At 49.2% G+C, this 26,208-nt stretch overlaps 1 protein-coding gene and 1 long non-coding RNA gene across 2 annotated transcripts; both read right to left on the bottom strand.

The window, feature by feature from the left end:
* Positions 1–8,732: 8,732 nt before the first annotated feature.
* Positions 8,733–11,454, bottom strand: LOC104023376 (16 kDa beta-galactoside-binding lectin). Its single transcript, XM_009477184.2, has 4 exons — positions 11,341–11,454; positions 9,762–9,841; positions 9,454–9,625; positions 8,733–8,944 (listed from the first exon to the last, which is right to left on the bottom strand). The coding sequence occupies exons 1-4, from the start codon at positions 11,347–11,349 to the stop codon at positions 8,792–8,794; spliced, it is 414 nt and encodes a 137-aa protein (XP_009475459.1). The 5' UTR covers positions 11,350–11,454; the 3' UTR covers positions 8,733–8,791.
* A 4,644-nt stretch (positions 11,455–16,098) lies between these two features.
* Positions 16,099–18,579, bottom strand: LOC148051619 (uncharacterized). The gene is made up of 3 exons (XR_015700055.1): positions 18,515–18,579; positions 17,577–17,719; positions 16,099–17,503 (listed from the first exon to the last, which is right to left on the bottom strand). It is a non-coding gene; the product is annotated as an uncharacterized LOC148051619 (long non-coding RNA).
* Between the last annotated feature and the right edge of the window lie 7,629 nt (positions 18,580–26,208).

Raw genomic sequence — 26,208 nt, 5'->3', positions numbered from 1 at the left:
TCCTCCAATACCCAAAAGAAAATCTACCTGGTTTTGTCATGCCTTTTGAAGCAGCAAGCCTGTTACTTGTGATGACAGCAAATATATCCTTTTCCTTACTTCTGAGCTTGAATGCTGTTCAGGTTCGTACAGCATTTCATGAGAACCCAAAGCAGGGGAACTGATTTTTATGCCTTAATAGCTGAATCAAAAACAAAATTGGAGGGAAAAGTATTTTTGGGGTCACTCAAGAATGATTATTTGTTTGAGTGGAGTTTCAGGAAACCAGTCGGGGGAGCTGTTTCAAGCCAATCAAAACATTTAATTTGTCCTAAAAAAAAAAATCCTACACAGTACTACCATTTAGTTTATCATACTTAAAAGTTGTTTTCATTTAGATTTTTTTTTTTACAGCCACCCTTCCATCCTATGCTTACCAAAACAAATCAGAAAGACTTGGCAAATCTGGCGGGCTTTTGCGAACAGCTTGAGACCGGCCAACAGTGCATTTTCCATTTAGTAAGTTCTTTCCTGAGAAAGAAAGTCCTGCAGTCTGCCCTCAGGCCAGGGAGAGCCTCCCATCCAAGCGGGGTCTGCCCGTTTGCTCCGGGAACCAGTGCTGACTTCAGGGGGAGCACCTCGGGCTGCGCACGCTGCGAGGTCCAGCCACCTTCGCCCACGCGGGACGCGTGATTGACGGCAATCATCACTCTGCGTGCCGGCGTTACGCTGCGAGTCAAGTGTTTCCAAGTGGCGGGCAGTCGGCCAGCCTTGTGGTGGTGGTATATAAGGCTTTACTAAATAGTGTGTAAAACAATTTCTTTCGTCAGGTTTCCAGCGAAAAACTTTGAGGTTAAGGGTTCATGGTGGTTTAGAGGAAATTCAGATGTTTGGCATGGCTCTGTGGTCCAGCAAGTTTGGGGGTTGATGACGAAAGTCCTGTGTGTGCTCCCACTGTACACGCAAGCATCAGCTAATGAGGCAAGTGATAGTTATTTACATTTTTATAACAGCTTAGATCTTCAGGTGAAAAAGGAGTTAAAACCCGTATTTCTGTTGTAAGCACTGGTAAGTTTATCATTAGGGAAACGGTCTTTGCACAACAGTTGCTCCCCTAACTGCAAGTTTTGCTAAGTTTGGTAGAAGCACATCTTGACTGGTACTTAAAAGTAATTAAACATTGGCCAAGCCAGTAGATTTACTGCTCAGTGCCTTTGCCAAAAACGGGAATCGGGGGAATCTATTCATTGGTCCTTATCCCACCTTGCTTTTCTCTTGTGTTTTTGGAACTAGAGTATAATAGAACCTCATTTCCCAGAGTGATGACATGATTTCAGGGGGCAGGAACACCATGGACAGAATTTTACACTTGCTGTCTAGTCCTTGTAAACTTACTGAAACAAATCTGAATTTTGGGTCTGGTTACGTGAGATTTTTAGATCTGAACCTGTAGTTACATGGCTGCAGCGGAGAAAACCAGTAAGCTAGATGCAGCGAGCGTGATTTGCATTGCTACCCCTTCCCCAAAATGCAGTGTCTTGTGCATCCCAGAGCTGGGGTATTTCCCCTTGCAACTGCAGCAGGGGCTAAACATTACAGCATGTTAAAAACAAATGATTCAAAACACAACTCGGGACCAACAGTGGTTCTCAACTGGTGAGCAGTTTTGCTAAAAATGAGCATTATTTTTATAATTGAAACATGTATTTGGGACTCTGGAATGGAATACCCTACCTCCCACCGTGCCGCGGGGACAGCGGCACTGGCTGAGTTCTCCGGTGACAGCGGATGAGACTCTTCCCCAAGTCATTTCAGAGTACCCGAGTCGAGCGCCTTCTCCAAAGCGGCCTCCGGAGAAGTCCGTCGACTGCCGAAGGATCCCGCGACAGCTCCCTGGCCCGTTCAGCTGGCTACAGTCGATGCCTAGCACAGGCTGAAGTGCGCAGACTCGCTTCGCTAGCTTGAGGAGAAATCCTAGTAAGGACAAAGCAGTTAGTTAGTTACACTTTTGACACGTGTTGCCAGTTCAAAGTAAAAGCTACTTGTACGAAAGCAGTGGGGTGCCTCATTGCCTGTTATGTTACGTTGTGCTTGCACATTACAGTTAGGAACAAAGCATTTTTCCTAAGTCAGCATTCCTTAAATTATTATCTTCAATTTCCAGCCAGTTTCTGAGGGATCTCTCAGGACCAAGGCAGATCTAAATCATGGTTCCGCAGCCTCCTGCTCAGGCTGTAGCCTTGGCACCAGGGAGCTGGGGTGCACTTTTTTCCTGGGCTTTGAAAGTAATCAACCTGCACTGCTGTCCCAGCACCCAGACCCAGCACGGGGGAGCAGAAAAAGATGGAGGCATGCACTTGCGCCGTGATGCTGTCTATCACGCAGGGTATTCCAGCAGGTCTTTTAAACCTAGCTCTCAGTAAGTCCTCACATGCTTTTAGCAACACGCTGTGCCTACAGGCTGCTCTGCCATGCCACGCCACGTGATATAAGCACCGTGAAAATCTAGTCATCCGACTTACAATTTGCTTTTTTTTATCACAGCCTTGAGCAATTGATGGTCACAAGGAATTCACATCAGATGCTTTCCTCAAGACTAAATATAGTAAAGAGTGTTTACATGCTAGGGTCTGTTGGTTGTAAGTTTATACACAAGATCTTTTGTGAAGGTTACCTATAAAATCGGTCAAACACAGAGCACCAGAACAGTTTATACATCAGGCATGATCCATCATCTCTACAACTCAGCCGCTGTGGTGATCGTTTAGACTGGTAATTAAGAGAGGCAAGCAAACCAAACTGGATAGCATTTCATACTCACTCCACACAAATCCTCCATAGTAACATGAGCAGTGACTTGTCATTTGCAACATGGGAAACGGAGCGAGCTTTTCATAGGAGAGCCCATGCTTTAAATCGGTACGAGCAAACTAGGGGCATATCTAGAGACCCGATCCCCAGGTTTCTCCATGCCTTATTCAACCATCCACCAAGCCAGTGTTTACATCTGGGCTTGATTCACATAAAAGCCTTTATATCCTTCATTCTTTCTTTATATCCCCTCCAGAGGGGATGTATGCTGACCGTGGCATGGCGTTGTGGTTTGGCTGTGCTCCTACAGGACTGTTGCTCGTGCCTCTGCGTGTAAACTAAGTGTCGTACACTTCTCATGTATTACAGGGTTTTTCAAGCAATGCATTCCTGAACAAACATCGTCTGTGTTGTGCAACTGAATGTATTTATGTGGCCAGAGTAGTCTCAGTCTCGGAGACGGTCCTTTCCTGCCTGGTTTGGCCAGACTCTGCTGTCCCTCTTCAGTACAAACTGCAGAAATAGGCTGAATTCAGGGTCTGAAGTAGTCCGGAGGGTGTTCGCCAGACACTTACACGCATGCAGCTTATGCTGTTGCTTACACGCATACGGTAACGCAACCTCTCCAGCTGTAGCTCTGGCTTTTGTGCAGCTTGCTGCGCGTTAGTGCTAAAAATGCCTGCAAAAGTGTGCTTTTTCATTGCCCATTGCAAGATGGCGGGGAGCTGGAGCCGGCCAGGCTCAGCACCCTCGGCTGGGCTTGTGGGGGTGTCAGCGCGGCTCTGCCCGGATTAGGACTTGGGATTAGGAAAAAGGGTTCATTTTCTGCTACGCCATAAAGAAAACATGGTATATGTGAGCCAGGCAGCTTTTTCCTCTGTGATTTGCAGCTTGAGACCCTGTCTTTCTGCTAGGGGTACTCTGTGAGGGGATGGCTTTCAGGTGAAGCAAGAGAAGCCAGCAGTACTTACTTAGTTCATGTTCATTTTAGCACTAAATGAATTTTTAGGACTGAAAAAAAAAAACTACCACATAATTCAGCTGGGGAGAATAAGAGCTGGTGAAAGCGTGACCAAATACTGAGGCTTACAAGGGACCCGCTTTTGCACAGCTCGTTGTGCCACAGGTGTTTTGCTGAGCTAAAATAAGATTGTGATTTAAAAAAATGATCCGGGCAAGCTTAGTAGGGATGGCATTTGAAAATGAGAAGCCAACGCGGGAGGGTTTGGGGGAGAAAGTGGCTTCCTGCAGGAGTTTCTGTCGGCTCTCTAGCTGGTTTTGCGGTGGGCGCCATTTTACCTGATGAGGGGGCCAGGCGGGGCTGCCTCACGCTGCTGAAGGGAGCAGCACACAGCAGGGGGGACGGGGGGACGGCGGGACCCCCCCCCCCCGCACCTTTCCCTCACCAAAATGTCCAAAAATGCTAGCAGGGCTTGCTGCCCACCCCTCCAGGTGTGTTTTTACAGTTAGCACCTGTGGGGTCGTCAGGGCTAACGAGGGACAGCAGGGCTCGGGGGCAGCTGGCCAGGAGCCCACACCCAAGCCACTGCAGGAGGATGCGCACCTCAGCCTGAGGCCTGCTGCGAAAAAGGTGAGCACATATATATTTTTATACATTGTTTTCCCCTCGTGTGGGAAGGATTTGCAGTCTGTGCCTGCCTGCTGGAGCTGTGGAGCAGCCAGGTTGGGGTTGAGAGCGAAAAATGTCCCAGTTTGTTGGAAAACAGGCGTGTGGGGGTTTGGTTTCCTCAGGGGTGTCCTCGGAGAGAGGGCCCCAGCCTACGGGGACGTGGCCCCCTCACACCACAGGGAAGGGGAATTGCGTGGTTAGAGTTTCTCATGCTCTGCAGCAGAGTGGGGGGTCAATGATCAGGTAATGCAGCTTGCAGGTTGAGGCTGACTTTCTGAAAATAAATGATGGAAGTTCCCTTTGGTTTGTGCACGTTGAAACTGGGGTGACAAAGAAAGAACATGACTATCAGCACACTGCAAAGCTGGCTGGGGGTCACCTGTTCATTTTGTGTAACAAGAGGTCGGTTAATTTCTTATGTCTGTTGTTTGGGAGAAATTGTCTTGCCCCTTTTTTTGCTTGTAAATTCCAGTGGGAAGTGACCCAGCTGGCTTCCCATGCCCCCCCCCCCCCCCCCACCTGCATCACCCACGGGCTTACCCCCGCACCCTCCTTCCGCACACCGCACCTAACTTACACCATGCACAGTTTGTGGGTGCACAGTGTCCTGCAACTGTCTTTTGAGGCTGTACTGAACAGTGTCACATGCATGCTTGTGTAGCTACAGAGTGACTTGGATGGCCTATTTCTGTCAAGTGAAGTTAGTGTGAACTGCTCAGGGAGAAGTTATTTATTGAGAAGACAAAGCTGCTGGTCTGTCTTAGCCATCACTCCTCTTCTAGGTCCTGCATGAGATTTTAATTCCTGTCTCATCTCCTGTTTCCTAACGAATCTCTTGTGTAATTGGGTATTTGTTCTCCTCTTCCTAAACATGAGGTGATCACATATATCACTTAATTTGTGTTCATAGAATCATTTATATTGTAAAAGACCCATAAGGTCATCGAGTCTGACTGTTACCCTAACACTACTAAGTGCACCACTAAACCATGTCCCCAAGCGCCACATCTTTTAAATACCTCCAGGGATGAGGACTCAACCACTTCCCCGGGCAGCCTGTTCCAATGCTTGACAACCCCAAAGAATTTTTTCCTAATATCCAGTCTAAATCGCCATGTTATAACGCAAAGCCTCACAGCTGTTTTGCAGGGGTTTCAAGGTCCCATTTTCCCTCGCCACGATGCTCTAAGGAAATAATGTGGTGCAGCTTGAATAGCTAGGGATGGAGACAGAGCACAGATCAGCAAACTTGCAGGATTCAGCAAACGCATACCTCTCAACAGGGATCCCTGTTGTTGCCCCCCACCCCAGCGTCGGTCTCACTGTTCAGGTAACCAAGGGGCAGATGCTTCCTCTAGGCTCTTGGCTCCTGTTGAGATGTGTTGCTGGACTGCAAGACTGACTACACACAATGCAGGATTTAAATTAAAAAAAGGAAACCCACACCCTTAGGCCATGCTGCGGTGCTTTCTGCTCCTCCCCAAAGCAAGCAGGGCTTAGGGTCCTCCTAGAGATACGGACAAGCTGAGTTCACCATGCGCTTCCAGGAGAGCATACTTGGCAGGGACTAGCCCTGCTTTTACATTCACTGTGACCCTCTGCCTGCAGCAGGGTGTAGCCGTCTTGCTTTCCTGATCACTCTAGCAGAAGTCTTAGCATCACTCTAGGAGCCAGCCAGGGCACTCTGCATTTACTCTGCCTGTTTACCAGTGTCACTTATAGGAACAGGAGTGGTTTAGCTCTGGGCCATGGGAGAACGGAACTCAAGAGGCAGGAAGCGCTGGCAAGGGCATGCTTCCTTCCTACCCTTTCTTCTGTTTTGTGGTCTCCTTAGTGGTAGCTGCCAGTGTTAAAAAGCAGGATGTCCAACTTGTCGAAAGCACAAGAGAGGTTGGCCCCCATGCAGGCACTGTGTGTACCCTGAGCATAGCAGTTAGGATTTCTAGGTAGGTTAGCCACAAGTGTTCTTGCCTGCTAACTTAATAGAAAAAAAAAAAAAAAAAAAAAAAAAAAAGAGATCAGCTTTACTCTTGTCAGCACTGACAGACATAAACCTCACCTAATCAGGGCAGCCAGGAACAGAGACAGCAGAGGGACCAGCTGAAAGCTCCCCTGTGCCTCTGCAACGTAAGGGCCTTGTACTTTTTAAGTGCATGTACACTTTGTCATTTAGGTTACCTTCAGTCAGATCATGTAACACAGGGATAGAGGGGGAAACAAGACAAAAGCCATCCTCTTCTCCCCAAGCACAAATAACCTTCCGGAAAAAAAAAAAATCTCAGGACTTATTTGAGAAGGCAAAGCATCAGTAAGACTTCTCTCATCCTTTGCCTAATTAACACATCCTATCCTCTGAAAACTAACATCCTAGCCTGTAAATAATGCAGTATATACAGGACAGGAATTATAAGCACCATCATCTGTGCCCCATCAGTGTCAAATGAGATAGTCCTGCAGCATGGCCAGGCTCCTGCCATGCAGGGTGCATGCTATCTCTGTCCTACTCCCACAGAGGATAGTGGTTACAGCAACGCCTTCCCCACCCTCCCAGCAAGTACGTAGTGGAAACTTTTGCTGAGCTTGGACCCTGCAGCAGAGCCCTTTGGTGTTCCCCAGGCACACAGACGTCCCCAGAGGGACAGGTGCCCAGAAAGCCTCCTGCTCTTTTGCACACCAAGTCCCTTGCTGTCATTAGCTGCATCAGCTCTGAAGAGCTGAGAGGAAGAGCCCTGTCTATCCACAGTCACCATGCCTCTGCCCACAGGGTGACTGGCAAGACACAGCTACAACTCATGCCCTTCTGGCAGAGCTGCAAGAAGGCCTCCATAACAAGGGTTATCACACAGCAGAGAGAAAAGGACATCAGTCCTTGGGGATTGCTTCAAAGCAAATCCCCCCCATCACTCATGGGGATGCCCAGCTGCTGCAGTACAGATCTGGACAGTGTTACTGCCATGCAGCAGCTGTGCTGACATGAAGACAACAGGCTTGCAGCCTGTCAGCCGCTCCATAAAAAGCCTTCAAATGGCCAAACCACTCTGTAGAGTGGCATTGCCCCTACCGCAGCAGCTGGCCCAACTGCTCAGCTATTCAAAGGAGCAGCAAACGCAGCCCTGGTCTAGAACAGCCCTGCTGAGAGAGATTAGCCAACACGAGTCAAATTCCACCACTTCAGTAGCATTTGGCTAAGGAAGACCTCACCCACACAGCCAGTTACCAGCTGAGCTGCACTGGGGCAGCACTGTTGTAGCTTCAGTAGTCACAGAGCCAGCCCCCAAACCTGAGCAGCCTGCCCACGCTCCCACCTCGCCACAGGCAGGACTTGCTTTACCTTTCATCAGGTCCTCAAATGCTGCAGCAGTCCCAAGTCGAGCCCTGTCTTGGGTAGGCAAGGCTAGCAGGCAGCTGGGGGACAGCAGTAGCAGACACACTCCAAGGCATTGCACAAGCAGAGCAAAAGGTTGTAAGCAGAAGAGACTGTTTACTAAGCTTTTTACTTTTCTTTTTGGTCTGCCTAACTGCAGCTAGTTGTGCTTGGTGCACTCAGGATTTAATACCTCTAGTAACCCTCTTTGATACAGCCCTCAGGCTGCATCTGGAGCTTAGCAGCCAAGTGTTAAGACACTTACAGGCTGCCACATGGCTTGTCACCCATACCTGCCATGTTGCTAAGCCACTGACTTCATGGTACGACATGATACTGGGTCTCTGACAGTGTGAGGAGCACAGTTCATGAAGCAGCACAGCCAGCCTGGATCCTCTCAAGACCTCACTCCTAAGCTTTCTGTCAGGCTTCCCCGTACACTCCATGTCTTTTCCCCTAGCAAATGCAGTTAGCCTGACTTGCCTGCTCTTCTCCTGAAGTACACTAGTGCCAGCCTGCAACACACCCAATTGCTGACTGAGCATGTTCTTGGAAAGCACAGCTATTTGCAAGAGCACAAGCCATGCCCTGTTCCCTGTCAGTCCCCCATCCGCAGCAAGGAGACGTGAGCAGAACTTCTCGGTCAGAGATGGCACAACGCATGCCCAACATACTCTTGTGGAGCTTCCCTGGCTGGGACTAGTCCCGGACTTTAGAAACCGGCCAGCCAGGGACCACGCACTGCAGCAAACACGGTCAAGGGAGCAACTACTGCTAAGGAAGCTTTACTCACAGTAAATCATGCTTTGCCCGGCACGTGGTCTAACTCAGTACCAGCCGCAAGGCCGCAGTGTAAGTAGGCACATAGATCCATACCCCTTCCCACTGCCCACCCCTGTAGCGCACACAGGAGCAAGCAGATTAGAGCAGAAAACAGCAGAGGAAGCAGCCATTGCAAGTTTGGGTTTATTTCAATATGCGGGGGGGAGAAAACAAAACAAACCAAGCTATAGCTGGTCACTGAACTTAATGGCTTTGACTTTGAAGTCACCCTCCACAGCCAGGTATTCAATTTTCTCCATGCCCAGCCGATTCGGGAACTGGAACTCAGCCTCAGGTAGCTTCACCGTTGCCTCCACTTCATTAAAGGAGATGCAAATCTGTAGAGAGCCACAAGAAGGAAGGCTAACACATCACAGCTCCCAGGCCTCACTCCCCACTACCTCCAGTCCGGGGGCAGGACGGATCAGGTGGGTGCTGCCGTCAAGGCCACGCTCACCAGCTCAGCCTCCTCCCTGCCCAGCAGAGGCATGGAGGGGAGGAAGCTCTTTTGCTCTCCCCAAGGTCAGCTCCAAGCTTTTGCAGCAAAGGGATGAGACAGACCCAGTCTCAATCTCAGGTCAGTGTTTTAATTGCTTCTACTTGTCTGGCTTGCAAAGGAAGGCCAGAGCGGAGCACTTAACACATCTGAGCTGTCGGGCATTGACTTGAGCAGAGCACTTCCAAGCAGCGCGTTGGCTTTAGCTGCGAGCCTCTTCCCCTGTTGCCGAGTCCCCTTTCCACGCCTGCTCCTTCTCCACCACAGAGGTACAAAGCAGCATTAAAAAGCTGCGCCCTTGGCCCGTTAGCGGTCTGTGCCAGGGCCTCACGCGCACCCCTGGGGCCTCACCTCGATCTTGTCACCGCGCTGGAAGGGAAAGTCCGCCTTCCTGTCCTCCTCGCCCCACGTGCCATCCTCCTTCGAATTGCACACAATGGTGTTGACATCCCCGTGGCAGTCGAAGCGAGGGTTGAAATGCAGCATGAGGGTGCTGCTGTCCTTCCCTACGTTCACAGCAAACCTGGGGAAACAGAGAGACAGTGCAAAAGAGGTGCCTGCGCAGCAGCTCCAGCTACCCGGTGCTGACAAGCTGAACACAGCAGGAGCTCCGGCTTCCCCCAGCGCCACATCAGTCCAGTCGCTACCTCCTCACTCACCCTTTGGCATCAGACAGGATCTTCCCTTTGACCTTGATGCACTCACCGGGCTGTATGTCCAGCTGGGTAACGACCAGTCCCTGCAGGGCCAAACCACAGGAGTTAGTCTGTCCCAAGGCAAGCCTACCAGCAGTGCCAGGGCCAAGGCACAAAGCAGCTCTAGCAGACCCAAATGCATTTGCTGTTTCATGCTAGAGGAAGGGCCGAGTCAGGACAGCTGCCTGCCTCAGCCCTCTGCCAGGGAATTCTAGTTCATAGCCAGCACCCCACTAAGCAATATAAGGCGACAAGGAGGTGATTCAAGCCAGTGTAACACGAGTAGGCCACAGGCACCGATTTACCAGCTGCTACAGAAGACATCCTTGCAAGAAAGGTTGCACCTTCAAGTCAGCAGTGGACTGAGCCATTAGCACAGGATTAACATCAGTTACCAAGCTTTTCTAACACTGGGTCTGTCTCCCTTCCCTAGGTGGGTCTCCAAGCACCAGGAGCCACCAAAAAAGTCTCTTGTCTTGACTTAAAGCAGCCTACACACAGAGAGGAGTCCGTGGAGCCCACTTGTGGCTGCAGCCCAGTAAACCAGAACAAACACCCCCCTGGGAAGCTCCCGCTGCCGAGAAGAGGGCTTGATCCTTTCCCCAGAGCCAGATTATTCACTCCCCCAGCCACGTACCCGCAAAATATCGCTTAACATCACCAGCCTGCTTCAGCTAAGAGGTAGATGCTGTTTGGTGAGCTCAGGTACAACGCAAATCATGCTTTGCTGTGTGTGCTCCAGGCCCAGGTACACGGATGCTGAGCTCCACTGCACCACATGCCAGATAAGGCAGGGAGACTAATTTCAAATTAGGTATGTTGTTTGCTTGGGCTAGTTCTCCTTGCCTGGCTTGTGCAGGCCCATGCCCAGCAGCTGCTGCCTGCTCTGGAGCCCAGTACTCCTCTAGGACTGCCACCTAGCCCCAACAGTGCTTTCCCTCATGCCTACTCCCCGCTCTGCCCACAGCACAGACTGCTAAGGTCAGGTTTCCCCCAGTCACTACACTGCTTACCATCACGGCACTAATGCTGCTTTCTAGCTCTATTTCTAGTACAGTGCTGGAGCACGGCCTGAAACACAGCCTCAGTGCCCAGGGGGTCTTTTCAGGACAGAAAGTTAGGGGAGCAGCAGTAGGTCAGAATACACCACCGTCCTGCTTTTCTCTGCTGTTGCATTAAGAGTTAGTCTAGTTCTGTACCCAAAAGGCATTTTTCCAGAAGGAAACTACAAAGGGGAAAAAAAAAAAGGTATAAAGGATATTCCAACTGTAGAGTTGCAAATAGTCCCAAACTTTTAGAGTACTCAAAGATATAAACATGCATTAGAATAGCTTCCCTACTTAGTCAACATGCTAGAGAAGAGGAGGTGAACGAAAAACAGTTGGTCAGCCCTAACTATTCCTCCCACAGCCACAGATCAGCTCAGCATTTCCTCTCAGCTAATCCTTTTCTCCTCCTACCTCTGGCACCAAGCCCAAAACCCATACGCAACCAGACCCTAGCCCCGCTCGGCACACCGGTCCAGTTCGAAGAAGGCACTCACTTGCTCCATGCTGCAGACACCGTCCCCACCAGGCAGGACACCCCCGAGCCCCTGCTCCACAGCCCAGCATGACTCAGCGCCCGGCTCCCGCAGCTTAAATCACTTGGGCAGGACCATCACATGATGGAGGGGGGGTGAAGAAGGGGATCGGTTGCAGCTGTTTGGGGCTGGAGCTTTGCCAGCCATTTAAAGTGGGCAGCGGGAGATCTCTATTGATATTGTTCTTTGCAGGCAGGATGTGTATGATTTTAAAAGCTAGTGATTGTTTGCTTCTGCGTGATCCTAGAAATCCTTACTGTAAGCTCTTCTAGCTGCTATGCAGTGTATGTTGGCTCTTATCCCAGGAGCCCGCGTATGGCTCCGTGCCTGCAGCGAGGTGGCTGCTTTTTGTTAAGTGATCCCTGTCTAAAATCCGGGTTGGAGTCCTCGTGTTACGGCCGCAAAGTGACTGCCTCTGAGAATATGTGTGTATGCATCCTCCTGGCCCAGCCTCCTGCCTGCGGGAGCCTGGGCTGACGGGAGCCCCTGGGTACAAATCATCGCTACTTGCAGTTAAATGAAACCCAAGGGTTTGTTATATTCTATGCCCGCATTTAAAAAGTGCCTGAAAGTTAAGGTTGTTTGTGTGGGGCACTACTAGATATGAGAACTGAGGTTGCAGCTTTTGAGAAGTAGCGTGATCTCGCTGGTTCCATTCCAGTTGCAGAAGACTCCGGAGGGAAAAGAGAAATGCTTTGTTAGCGGAGGAAGAGGCCGGGCAGGGCTGAGCGCAGCAGGCAAAAAAAGGAGGCTGCTTTCCCAGCCAGTCCCTAACGCCCGTTTTTCCCCTTTACTATGTCCTTTAAAAGCGCACAGCATCACTGCCCCGAGGGTCTTTGCAGGGAGCAGCTGCGGTGCATGGCAGGTCTGTGACTGGATCAGCTGGGTGCCGCTCGTAGCTTTGGACTGGCTTTAGCAGGGTCCTCAGGCCTCTGTGCCTCAGTTTCCCTCATACGTGAAGTGACATGAATGACGTGCAGCTTCACAATCCCACTTGTAAAACTTGAATCAGAGCAGCTATATAAATGCAGCATGCTCCTTGCTGGCTAAGCCATGACTAGCCTGTGCGGTGCTGATCTGCAGGTAACTTTAGGAAGAGCAGCTTACAAAACAGCGCAGGAATTTACGGCTAGGTAGCAGGAGGCAACATGCTGCCCCGCAGGAGGCTGCTGGAACTTCATTAGAGCGTGCTCGCTCTTACACGAGCAGCACCCTGAGTCCCGACACCATCCTTTGCCCCAGGTCTGCCCCACACCCATTTCTGAACGTTCACGTGGCATTTCAGCATCCCATATGATTCCGGGTGAATGAAAGCCGAGCTGCGTTTGAACTAGAAAGTCACAAGCCTGAATTGGAGCCCTGTGACTGGGGTGTATAAAAGAGGGCAAAATGCTGACTGAAAGTACTACAGGGAAAATGCCGCACACGCTCTGGCCTCCAGCTAACTCCCTGGCCATGCTACGCATACGCGAGAGCCACGCTGAAGCTGGGGGCGAACCGCAGGGGCAGAGCGGGTGCAGGTAGCAAACGCCACCCAGAGCAGGCCCCTCCACGGACAGTTCGGAGGAAGCCCACGTAATTCCACCTTAAGTTTGCCCCAGTCTCTAGCATGATGTTAGCTGGGATCACGTGTTATAGATAGGCTTTAGGCGCCTGCTTTCTGTGTGCCTGGGTTACTGTGCAGTTGTTCCCCTGTTTGCTGCCACGTGTAAGGGGTTGAGCAAATTCTGTTTGGTCGGTTGGGTTTTTGTATTGTTTTCCATTCAGCTCTGTGAAATCCCTGGAGACTTCTCCTTTCAGTGCTGCGGCATTTCTGGAGACAGAGCTGCTGGCAAGGGGAGTTGCGGTGCCGGGGCCGTGCAGTGCCATAGCATCGGCCGCTCCGACTCCCCTTCTGAAACGCGTATTTCTTGTGAGCTGCTTTTCTGGCCTGAAGTCTCCTCCTCTGACCCTTTTGTTCAGACAGAGAAATACCTTTCTAATAATACGTGGAGACAGCGCTGTTTGTTTTCCTTGAGTGCTCTGCACTGGCAGCGTAGTTGGTTTAGCAACAAACCCTTCGGTCTTGCCCCTGATTTAAAACGCTCATGGTCTTATGCCCTGTGAAATTAGTAAAGCTTTTATTCTCAGACTACAGTGCTGAGATGATACCCAACTGCCCTCCATTTGCCAGTAGTGGGGAGGCGAAAGAAAGAACATCTTCCCATTTGCAGCCTCCAGTAGGAAGAAGCAGGAGAAAATTCCCCTGTGGGTCTCCTTGCCTTTCAGGGGGTTTGTAGAGGGAGACAGGCTGCAAAGAAAGGCCCCGCTTCCCAGCCCCACGCCATCAAGGGTGACCCCAGCCCCTCGGCACAACACCAGGGAGAGGACACCCTGCACTGCCCGCAGAGGAGGGACTCGGCCCCCACGCACTCTGCTTCCTGCAATGAGAGTTTTGTGCCTAAGGCAAAACATAAAGCTCAGAGCAGGCAGGCAGAGGATTAAAATGTGCTTCGAAGGCCTGGGGGGGGGCAGAGAGATGCTGCCCTATGCAAGCTGCTCTTGCACCTCAGGACCAGCAGGTGATGTTGTGAGAAGAAACCCTTGGCAGGAGACAGAACACAGCGAAGAGCCCAAGTGATCTTTATTTGCCTCATAGCAAGGGATTGCAATACGTACGTGCCCTGAGAGAGAGTAGTTGGGGTGTACACGTCCTCACTTCCAGGAGTTACTGCTCTCTCACATGCTTTTGGGGAACTGTTGCACCCATCAGGCAGCTCTGACAGAAGCAGGGAGAGAAGAGGCATCTGCTCATCCAGAGGGTGATGCCCAAAGGAATTTTCCCCTGTAAGGAAAATTAAGGGTGCCCTCCCAGCATGTGGCCTTGCAGGCTTGCTTGAGGACATGGGGCCCTGCCCAGCACCAGGTCCCCAGCCCAAACTCTTCACTTACCTCTTGATTTGCACAGGCTGAAGCCAGACAACTGGCCAGTCTGATTTTTTTTTTGTAACACCCTAGAAATGCCCCGGATCTGCTTGAGAAAAATGTAAATACCAAAAGGCTGTAGCATGCTGATCATGACTCTTTTTAATCTCCTGTGAGAGAAAATACACCTTAGCCCTGGGCAAGTCATATCCCTGAGTACTCACTCCTGTCATTAGAATTGGCTTACCCCTGTTTTTGGGAGGTCTAAGAACACACCTCCGCTGCTGGCTAACTCAAGGACTACGGTATATTGTCTAGCCCGTGTGACACGGGGTGCAGGGGCCAGCGCTGCCGGCTCTTCAGTATCTGGGCCTGGTTTGTCTTCACTGAACCCACACACACTGGTAGTTGTTGATGCTATATATTGAGTTACTCGTTGCTGTAGCTGAGAAAGAGGCTCCGCTTCTTGCTGAAAGAGCAACTAGTAGCTTCCTCCTCCTCCTCCTTTGGAGATGGCATCTGGCCTCAGCTCCAGCGCAGCAGTACTGTACATGTGCTTCCCTGGGAGGGCACCCCTGCTTCAGCCATCACACCAGCAGGAACGCACACCTGGATCACTTAGGCTGGCCAGGGAGGGAGAAAGTGCTCCAATTCATTTTCATTAGCGCAAGGATTATACTGGTAAAATAACAGCAAGAAACACTCGCCACCCTTTCCTAGCATGAGCTAAAGCTTACAGTTTGCTCCAAGTTAGGGAGTTTTTGCACTTTCTTTAGGGAAGATTTGCTCTTGTCTCTCTAAGTTCATTCTCGGTTCATCGAGCAAAGACAGCATCCTTTCTCTTGCGCTGCCTTTAGGGAATATTTGTGTCAATACTGCCTGGATGGGATCCTGGTCTCCGCAATAGCCCCTGGTTACTCTTGCAACCTAAATATTACACTGTTGTAGCATAATAGATATACTCATTATATATACATACACACACAAGACTGCTTTCTACCTCTTAGAATATCTGGGGACTTTAACTTAAGCAGCCCTCTGCTACTGCTGTTGATGTCCGATTCTTCCCGTTTCTCCCATTAGTTTGTCTCATCCAAGAAGTCTCTGCCTTTTTGCTTGAGTAATCGTAACCCCCTGCAGAGTTTTGTTGCACACAGTTTCTCTGCAGCCTTCTGCACCAAAGGTCCCTTGCACAGCTGGCTAAAACAGTGCTCTCGCCACCATGGTATCTTCCAGCCCTACGCTATCCGTGCGGAAACTTCAGGGTTGGTCTGGAGACCACAGGGGAATCAAGCCAGACTCCCAAGGAAAAATCCTTAGCCTGCTCCTGAAAGACAAAGGATGACTCTGGAGCCACAGTCCAATTTGGCAGGAGGCTGAGAGCCCCTCCCAAAGCCTGCAGGCACTGAGCTTCCCAAAGCACCGCTTCAGAGGGAGCTTTGTGCCAGGAAGAAGGGCTGAAGGTCCAGTCCGCCCTGGATGCCAGCTGGGGTTGCATGGCCGCATGCCACTACAGCATTCTTATCCCTGAGGGTTTCCCGATTGCAGCATTCCCTACATTCAAAGGGAAGCATCTCTATTACAGGTTAATTATAAATTAAGTTAATTATAAAGAACTTCTTGCACTATCTCCAAGTGATGAAAGGAGTTCGCCGATACCTTCAGTGGGATTTAAAATATGTCTCATCATTTTATTTCCCTCATTAACACTGACCCAAGCTGACAATCCTTCTGTTTCATCTCTCAGTGGATTAGATTTAACTAGAGCAAAGTGTTAACTACCCAGGAGAACTGGGGCTTTGTTACTTTGGACTCATTTCGCTTCAGCACCTCTCCCCATACCTTTTAAGTTTGCAGGTGGCAAACACATCTCCTCAGAGTTTATTGCCTCATCTCAAAGGAGCTGTTTGCATTTGTTCCTCATTGGAGGTCCCCTCTACTCTCAGCTGATGAATCCAGGTACATCTTTTCCTCCTCTTTGCAGCTCACCAGGCAGCAGGAAGATTAAGCTCTCCTCCAAAGTCATCACACTTGCAAAAAAGCAGTAAAAAGCAGTGTGCTGTCCTGCAGCTGTACGCTGCCAGGCTGCACCTTCACCTGCCAAGCCACTCCTTTTACCATTTCTTGCCGTATTAGAGTGCGAGACCCACATCTCTGGGGACAGACCTGCCCTTGTTCCCCTGTGACACCGTACCCCAAACAGCAAGATCTTGCCCTGGAGCCGGAGGCTATAGCAGGGACTGCAGTATGAATTCATAGCAGAGATCACAGGTTACTGGCCCTTCAAGTGCCTGTTTTCTAGAGGCTTCTTAACTCCAGCAATTTTTAATATTTGTTTTTTTCGTAACAACATTGTTGTTTACTTTACATCTATGACCACATTGCAAACTCGTGCAACAAGGAACAGACCCTGGAACACTTTTCACAGGGATATCACCGTAGGATAGCAACACTTACCAAGCTTTATATATTCCTGTGGTCTAGCTCCAGACAAGCTGGCTTTGATTTTTAACTCATAATAAACTGCAAGGGGGCTTGGGGAGGAGAGATGGGGAACTGCACCTTCCCCTGTCCTTAACCAGCTGAATAAAATCCGTACAGGCCTTGAAGAGGCTAACATGGTGTGCAAAAGGTGAGGACAGCTAGAAGGGAATGCACCTGCATTGCCCTCCCGAAGGTACTCTGGCAGTAGAGCTGGTTAGCTGGGTCTGGACCCTGTGTGAGTGGAGCAAGAGGAGAAAGATGGCAAGTAACATAGCCTGTTCTGGTTAAAAATAAAAGGAGAGTTATCTGTGGAGAAGGAGCATCACTGGAGCATGCCTTCTTGGTAGCTTTCGCCTTGAACTGCAGGGAACGCACACAGGTTGGGGGTCTAGCCTTGGTTTCATTTCCTGTTCACAAATCAGCTTTCACCACTTAGTGCCACCCATAAAGTTAAAGCTCCCGGGATGCTCTTCTCAAAGATAACTGTACATTCGGCCCATTCCAGGCCAAAGGACTGCATCTCTGTTGTCACAGTAGGCACATCAGGAAGCATTTCTTCCATTGTCTGACACAGGAGTGGCTTCAGCAGGGCTGGAAGGCAGAGGCAGCACTGCACTACTCAGGCTGAAATGCCTTACTTAGTCCTGCCGAAGTCAGGAGAAGGCGATGCAGGAGCTGGAGGTCCCTGGAACAGATCTGGCACCTTCCAAGGCATCTGCGAATGCAAAGGACATTTCTAGAAAGGAGTGCATTCCCCAAACTGCTTCCATGGTGCATGGTCATCTGCAGCAGAGGCCAGCATCACTTACCTGCTCTGCAACAGCCAGATGTGCTGTGCTCAGAGCTGAAGAGCTGTGCGCTCCGCCAGCGTGGCTAACCGCAGGCCCGTTCGTGGTACAGTGACACTGCCAGGACCGCACACCCTCAAGTTGTCATGAGAGCTGCAGGGAAACTTGGGCAAGCACAGCGTGGATTGCTGGTAAGAACAGCGATAGTCAAGGCACCCCTTCCACCTCCCCCATATATCAGAGATGCAGAAGGCACCAGCTCTGGATTCCCACCCTCACCCCCCCCCACAGCTAACAGAAACAGTACCTGTTGGTCCTTTTATATTTTCTCCTTATGACTTTAAGGCTTGATTTTCCTTACGTCACTCTCATTATGCAAAGCCTGCAAGGCAGGGGTCTCCCTTGCACTGAAGGGCTGTGAAGTAGTTTCTTGTTTTGGATCTTTGCTCAAATCAATGGGGGAAAATAACTTGCAGTGACTTTGAATAGGGTGGGACGCAGCCTTCTGCATCAGCCCAGTGTCCACAAACGCATTCCAGCAACCTTAAGCTGGACTGATTTATAAGAGCTCTCCTCTAGCCCGACATACAGCACATACAACATGCCAGGATGGTTTAGAAACTCAAGCCATCTGGAGTTCTTTCCCACAAAAACATGTGTGCACCAGAATTTGTCTCCTTCAAGCCACCCACAGTGAAAAGGGATTATATTAAAGCTGGCTCAAATGTCTCAAATTCAGTTTTAGGCAAAAGAAAATTGTCAATAAGTATTTGGAAAATGCCTTGGAAAGAACAAGCTGATTAAAAATTTAACAACAAGCTTGGAAGAAACATTAACACTGTCCATTCTGAGCCCCAAGATACTGAAGGGCCTTCAAAATTATGCTGCTTGGGGTCAAGTTCCTTCCCCTTCCTGGGACCTTCTCCCTCGGTGTTTTATCAGCCAGGTTTAGGGTTTACCTGAAGCGAGTCCTGGGTCACGAGGGCTCCCTCACTTCAGAAACAAGCTGTAATCTTCTCTGGCTGTTGAAGTGCAATAAACAAAGATACACTCAAGTTCAAGACTAACGTTACTGGATCCCTTTAATACAGCAGCTGTAAATCAGTACCCAACACAGGCAAATCATTTGATTGTCTCCCATTATTGACGACAGGCCATTTCTCAGACAGCTGGAAGATGACATCTCAGCTGATAGCTAAAGAAGAAAGAGCCAGTTAGAAATAGGCACACACACACACACACACATTGAGAAATACACTTAGAAGCAGCAGTTCAGTAGGTTCTGCTTGGAAGCAAGAGCATCATTACCGAGCACTGTGGGCAGATCAGAAACCCTCCTCCTAAACCCCCTGAAGGCTGTGGTGCTCTTGCTTGCAGCTCTTGGGTGGGTCCCTGAAAAGATTCTGGCCACAGGCTGATGAAAGAAGGCAGTGGCGGGGAGCCCTGGGCACTGCAGGATGCATGGAAAAAGGAGGGCAGGCAGGATTTGTCACACTGACAAGCAGCAGGAAATCGGGAGAGCGTGACTCATGCCATGGGCTGTAGCTGCCCTCGAGTCCCATGGGAGGGCACAAACACAACTGGCTCCCTTAACGCAGCCACCACCACATTCGTCAGCAAAAGGCGGCAGACTCTACCAAGGCATACTCTAAGGCACTGCCCTCCCAGGGTAAATAACAGTCTGCAGCAAGGTGTGCTCCGCACCATAGAGGAAACAGTCAGCTGTCAGAGAGCTTGGCTGCATGTAATCCCACAGCACCCTCGGAGATCTCAGCCCAAGGACAGACAAGGAGCACACCTGCCAAAGTCCGCAAGGTATCAAAATCCAAGGGAAGCACCACTACATCTGCCCTCCCCTTTGACCGCAGGCAGGGAAAGCGGGACTTCGCAGATGCTACGCCTGTATGCGTGGACATACAGATCCAGGACCAATGGCTCCTCATCTCCAGCACAGACCATCCAGCAGCTACAAAGCCATCCAACATTAAATCAATAAGCAAGCCGTACAAGGAACAGCCACGAGAAACCAAGGAGAGGGGAGAGTTGCAAGATGTTTGCTTAAATGATCTATTCAGTATTTGAAAAGCAAAGACGCAAAAAAATCCAAATCGAATGCAAATAACTCCTGAACTGAAAGATCTGCATTTCCCTTGAGCATGCCATTCAGCAGATGACTCAACCAGTTCTGTTGTTTACGCAAAGAAAAATGTGCAACTACCCTTGACTATGCCCATCTGCGCATCTTAACCTGGAAGCAAGACTGCCAGGCTTACTGACCTCCTGTAGATGGTGTTTATTAAAGCCGCTTGCCTGGAAGCTGCCCTGCCTCGGCAAGAGCATTTCATTGCTTTCCCCCCCACACCCCAAAACACTTAAGCCACGTCTAATCAATGAGACCTACAACTTTGTACAGGGCCATGCAATGGCTCATCTTTTCCTGGAAACAGATGTGTTTTGACATACACATACTATGTGTTATGAAACAACATTGCTCACCCCCCCCCCCCTCCAGAAAAGAAGCTTTATATATAGGGATTTCTGATGGGGTTTGTCAGCTTCTTGGGTTTGTTGTCCTGCTGCTGTGGTACATGCCTTGCCTTTGCCTATGGACTGTAGTGACCTGGACACAGATGGGGAGAACTACTACAATTTAACAGGCTCGTAGCTTATAAACCTCCAGCAAAAAAACCATGCTAACATAAGATTCAGGCTTTACCTTCTTTGTCACTGATGTTATGACTCACGACCAGAGCTGGAAGCTCAGCTGATGAAGTATTTTAAGACAAGAAGCTATGTAGGAAGGAAAACAGCAAGATTATTTCCTAATGCAGTTGGACTGTTTTATACATGTTTTCTTATATAAGAGTTAATTCCCTTCCAATGTTTGCACGAATTTGCATTTTATACTCTTGAATAATATTCAGCACATGCCTAGCAAAGGGCTTCCTGCCTTTGGGGTGACTCAACGCCCCTTGGCACAAGCAGAGACACTGGGTAAGGGACACGGCCTCAATGTAGTGCGATTTTGCGGGCCAAGTCGGGGTCACAGCACAGGGTCCCACCTCGGTTGCCCAGCCTGCGTACATGGACGCAGCACGTGTGGGCTGAACCAGCGGCACTGGCGTAGCCAGGCAGGGATATGAAGCATCCCCAGTGGCAGGCAGGCTTTCCCTTGGGTAAAGTCACAAGGAGGCTGAAGCTGCAGGATAAGAAACCAGTGATGGCACACGGGAGGGACTGTTGCTGCCCCCAAGCTCTGCATAGCCTCTACCAAAGCCCTGCAGGCTGCAAGGGAGCAGCAGCACTTGCTTTTCCCTTGGCCTTCTGCTCTGGAGCCCCAGTGCCTCCCCTGGCCACCAGCAGGCTTGCAAACCACCTGGCTCTGAGGACAAACCCTGCCCTCAGCCTTATCAGCTCCCCATTTTGTTCTAGGGCCAGGAGAAGAAACAAACCACAGGACTAAGTGCTGGCTCCTGGTGGCCAAGGACAGGGTGCCAAAACAGCAAGGCTGCTGGCACCCCTTTAGACAAAGGCTGCAAGCCCACACGCTCATTTACCTCTGATAAGAGAGCAGCCCAAATCCTTGCCCTTTAGATACTATCACCAGGCAGTGCGAGAAAGACTAGGGAGATAAGGAGGGCGAAGTACCTGTTACTGGAGGGAGCACAAGGCCCGAGAGGTCTTGTCCTCCCTGTAAGCAAGGCACAAGACCTTCCCATTTCCACTAAGCAATCTCCTCTATTTACCAGTAGCATGCAACTCCCATGCGGACTTTGGACAACCTGTGTTAATGCCTGCTCTGTGCCTGGCTGTACAAAGCTTGTTGTTCCCTGCCAAGTTATTACGGGACTCCAGGCTCCAGACACGCACTAATGCAAATTCTTCTAATCCCCACTTTCACTAGAATATTCTGGGCTGCATTAAGGACTGTAAAACACCTCTTCTGGTATCAGATTCATCAGAACATTCTTCAAGTCTAGAGCTGCGTCTCAGGAAAACTGAAAGAAAAGACTTAAACCAATAAGTATTCTGGCAGCGGCCCAGCAGCAGGGGGGAAGCTGCTGTGACACATCTTGAAGGATTGTGGCCATTGCTTCCCATGGCAGCATTAGAAATGCAAACTGAGGCCAGTCCCCACAGACCGACATCCTTGTGGGGAGCAACTTCTGAATAGTTTTGATGGGTGTTTCCTTCACAACAGAAACTATGACTTCTTAAAAAAATTCATTGTAAATAGCTTGTGGCCTTTGAACACATAAAACATATCTGCCTAGCCAACACTGTCACAAAGAGACAAAAGCATCAGAAATCTGAATCAGACCCACCTGCCATAAGCAGTTTTGTGCTTTCCTTCAGTGCCATCAGAGCTACGGAAACGAACAGGAGAGTAAAGGGGTATTCCACAAACACAGATTTTGTTTTGCTTGTATTTTATAAGCAGGCTGTACAGTAGGGAAGTCCTTATTGACATTAGAAGCTTAAGTGTCTTGACTTTGCCAAAATCCAATGCAGATTTCAAGTACTGTGAGCCTTAGGCTTATGTAAACCATCCAGAAAGAAGGTTGCTCTACCAGGTCAAATTAAGCGCTCTAATGAAAAAAGCATAACCTATACAAGATCACTCAATTGTGTCTGTATAAACAAGCTCTTGCACTACACTTGCCATGCTTGGTTAGGTATTGAACACAACAGCACCTCAGCACCAAGCCTCCTATCCATAGCATTTGGTGTACAAAACCACTGACCTACAGAAGGCTGCAACACCTCTCCCCGAGTCACCCAAAACCAACCCTCAGATGGTACAAGGAATTTCTTCCCCGCTCACCACCTCTTAAGGAAAACTTAGGTTTCTTCTTCTGATTTGCTGTCCTTTGTAATACCTTCCTTTGCTTGTTCCCCTTCTAGCTTTTGAAGTCTTCCTCTCCTTTTCACTGCTTTTTTCTTAAGCCAACAGTTAAGTGCTTTGCACTAGACCTTCCCTACCCCCACATTTATCATTTTTAAGTTTCTTGTAAAAGTGAAATAAAAATGTTACCTTCTCCCCCCCCCAAATTAACGCTAATAGCCCACAACCACAATCCCTCAGCCACAAAAAAATACTCTGAATATCTCCTAGTTTTTCTTTCTCCTTACTTTGCTACCCTGCTGCTCTCCAGGTAAGCTCTATCAAGACTGCAGCTTCAAAAGAAAACCACCATACATGATAAAAAAAAAAACAAACCTTTCCCAGCCTCCTTTTAAGCAGGTCTCACCCAGCACTGAGGCTACATAAGGGGATAGGTGCCATTATTTTTTTCAGGTGTGGGGGTTATGCTTCTGACTGGGGACATGTAGGCTAGGGAAGAACATTTTTAAGTACTCTTAGAAGTTTTTGAGGTGGGACCGTTATTGTTTGTTTCAATGGTTTTGATTTTTGAAGACAGACAATTTAATTTAATAAATGTTTTTTCAAGTATTCTGAGAAAAAATGTTTTGATAGTTTGCTTTAATATATTACCATTAAATATTTTTGCTAAAGTAGTTTAAGTTGATATCTTAAATTATTTTTTTTTCTTTTTAATAATGGTAAAACGAGTTTCATTTGCTTAAATATAGCCTCACATTGGGGATGAGGGATAGTAATTTAGCTAAACTGAGAATTCAACTTTTAGCGTTTTTCAGTGTCCAAAAGCAAAATTTTTTCCCCTGAAGGGCTAACAATTCTCATTTTAATGGAGAAACTTAGGCTAGAAAAAATTGTACAGTTAATTGGGTTTTTTTCTTCTTGTAAAACCCACCTTGCTTCTCTGCCATCTGTTACTACTTGCAGTACATGTAGTCATGAGAAATTCTAGTTTTAATGAGGTTTAGTAGTAATTGGGGCTCTCTTATTACTTGTTGAAAGCGTGCAAGGCATTCTTCTCACTGCAGAGTTATATATATAAGTTCAATGACATTTGTCACAGTAGGAAAAAGAGGGCATTTTGTGCGATAAACTCTTTGATATGTTTTTTTCTAATTCTGTAAGTTCACTTTTTCACCGCTTCAGAAAGTGTTCTGATACAAAAGGTGTGCTGGCCGTTAGCTTAAGTTAGCAATGTTCTGCTATATTGCTCATCTGCTTTACCCAAGAACACTTTAATTGCATGAAAGCCCCTGGGGTTGTTTGAGCTGGGATCCCACCGTTGCTCTAGCATTCGGTCCTTGTCCACAGGCTTGTAAAAAACCAAAACTGAAGCATGGCAATTTGTTACCAGCTTGCTGCTCTCAGATTGGGAAGCTTAGTGTACATTTGGTGTGTCGGTAGATGGGAAGCTCCTCTCAGATGGTAAGCTTTGATTTGCGGAGCGGGAGGAGCTCCGTATCTTCCAAGAACAGCTCTGTGACAAAAAGGGACTCAAGTTGACGTGCTCCCCCTTCTGTGCTGGGTTGACCCCATTCAGCATAAACGATTGCTAGTTTAAGCGCTAGTCTTGCAAACTCCTGTGGTTTAAGGAGCCGTTCTGTTGGGCTGAAGTGACAAAGACCCTAGAGGCGAAGGGCAGTTGGTGACTAACAAGGAGACTTCATTAATAGCTGAGCAGTCGCATCAGACTGCTAGCTCACCTGTGCAACTTCTGTTAGTAAAGGCTGCAGCAGGAGTCTCATCAGAGCCACAATTCGGGAACGTAATCGAGACCTTAACAGAAGCCGCAGGAGATGAACATGCAGCTCTGCTGTGCTGTCGGCTTTTAGCAATCTAATGAGTGGGTGTGAAAGCATGTGCCGCAGGAGCAGGGAGGTGGTGAGAAGAGGGGCACTGTGCTTTCGGGGTTACCTTTACTATAACTTGGTAAGGCTCAGAGTTCACAGGCTTGACAGTATGTGACGGGCAAAGGCTACTGCATGAAAAACCACCCCGCTGCTTTGAAGGACGTGGCTTTCAGAGTGCAAAGCAGTTGGTTAGAGATAAGCACAGGAGAGCAGAGAGGTGGACTTTATCATCAGCAGCTGTCGAGTGGGAGGTGTGTTTTTTTCAAAAGCAATGACAGGAGAGGGCAGAGTCCCGCTGTGCGTTAATCCATGACATGTCCTGTGTTTCAGGGTGGTGCAAATCAGATGCCTGGAGAGGGTGTGAGGCAAGGAGCCCCGTCCACCCGCAATGAGGAAACGGCAGCGTGCATGGGTGTGGAAAGGGCCAGGCAGGCTGATGAGTAAGTAGCAAGGAGGTCAGGAGCGCTTTGCAACGGAGATGCTCCGGCTGCGTGCCTGTGTATCCAGGGGTGGATTATCTCTGGGGGACTGGACCTGCGATGCCTGCATCGCCCTCCCTGATGCTCCAGGGCGGCAGTGTGATTTCTCCAGGCACAGCTGATGAAAGATCTGGCCCTGCCTCCTACAATAGGCTGGAGATGGGTTTCACCCTCTCCGTTGCTTATTTCACCAGCAGAAAACTTGGAGGACGAGGCTTTCTGTGGGTTAAAGGAGTGGTTATTCCCACAAGCAGTGACTGACGGCTTTTAAAAAGTGTGGTGTAGGAGCTGTGCAGTATTACCAATGTCAGCAGTCCAAGAGCTCCTCAGTAATCCTAGGGTGATAAATTGGTGAATGGATCAAGTAGGGAAAGGTTTTTTTGCCATTTCAGACTTCCTAAGGGTTGCTTTACAATTTAAAAATTGGAGAAAGCAGCTTGTCTGTGTCATCTCAACAGGCGAGCAAACAGCGGTCACAAAATGATTTCACAGCTCGTTGTTAGACTGCTGAACTCTGAATACTGCTAGGGAGAGAAAAGCGCTCTGAAAAAGATGACAGACGAGGTCTGCAACAGTGTGCAGAAAAAAAAAGCACTACTTAGATTTGCGTCACGGAGAAAGGTCATGGAAAGGCTGTAAAATGAGAATCCCAAGGTAGCGCTGTCCTTCTCAGTCTCTGTCTTAGCAACACCGGAGATGGCAAAGGGAAAACCTTGTTCTTCGGAAGCTGTAGATGGCTGCGGAGCAAAAGTACGCTCCCCACCAGACAGCTTAGTCAGCTCACAAACTTCTTTCATTTGGGGATTCTTCCCTGAAGCTCGCAGTACGCGAAGGCTCTGGTGGCATCCCTGATATCAACAGGATGCTTTTAAGAGCTTCTAGCCGAGGCTCAAGGAAGGCTTTAGCGAGCCCTTTCCCGAGGGAGCCTGGTGCGTGATGTGAATTGTGGCAGTGGCTCTGAATGTGGTGGAAGAGACTTGAGCGTTTTACCAGGCAAGAGCCGCTTTGCGTGTTTGTGCTGATCTAGGCTATAACCCCTAGCTGGATCCTAGAGGAAGGGAGCTATATAGGATTCCTCCTGCTGTTGGGGGGTCCCGGAGGACCCTCCGGGTGTCCATGCCAATGGTGCAGAGGCCACATGGGAGCTGAATTTCTTATGAGTCCAAGCTTGTCTTGTCCTCTCAGAAAGGAATGATCAGTCACAGGAGACTGCCTTGGTTTATACTGAGCTCTTTCCCCTATAAAAGGAGAAAACCAGTCTGGGAAAACGCCGCAACCTTTTGTGGCCACAGAGTCAGGCAAAGGAGCTTCCCTTCCGCAGGAAAGAGTTCCTCCCTCAAATAAACCCCAAGCAAAGCGCAGACCTCAATTAGTGCCTGAGCAAGGACTCGAGGCATTCCCCAGCACGCGTGTTATGCAAGGGTCAGGTTCTGCTGCCCTGA

This window comes from Nipponia nippon, unplaced genomic scaffold, assembly GCF_047370975.1.
Source record: "Nipponia nippon isolate SJK-2023a ecotype South Korea unplaced genomic scaffold, ASM4737097v1 scaffold_6, whole genome shotgun sequence".
NCBI classification, from domain to species: domain Eukaryota; kingdom Metazoa; phylum Chordata; class Aves; order Pelecaniformes; family Threskiornithidae; genus Nipponia; species Nipponia nippon.
Note: the sequence above shows the minus strand (reverse complement) of the source record. Positions and strands in the feature narration are given on the sequence as shown.

What these genes read in the sequence shown, in the direction of transcription:
- LOC104023376 (XM_009477184.2), bottom strand. An exon ending in ATCCTGTCTGATGCCAAAGG is followed by an intron (nt 9,626 to 9,761) that starts GTGAGTGAGGAG and finishes CTGTTTCCCCAG; the next exon opens with GTTTGCTGTGAACGTAGGGA. An exon ending in AGCGCGGTGACAAGATCGAG is followed by an intron (nt 8,945 to 9,453) that starts GTGAGGCCCCAG and finishes GGCTCTCTACAG; the next exon opens with ATTTGCATCTCCTTTAATGA.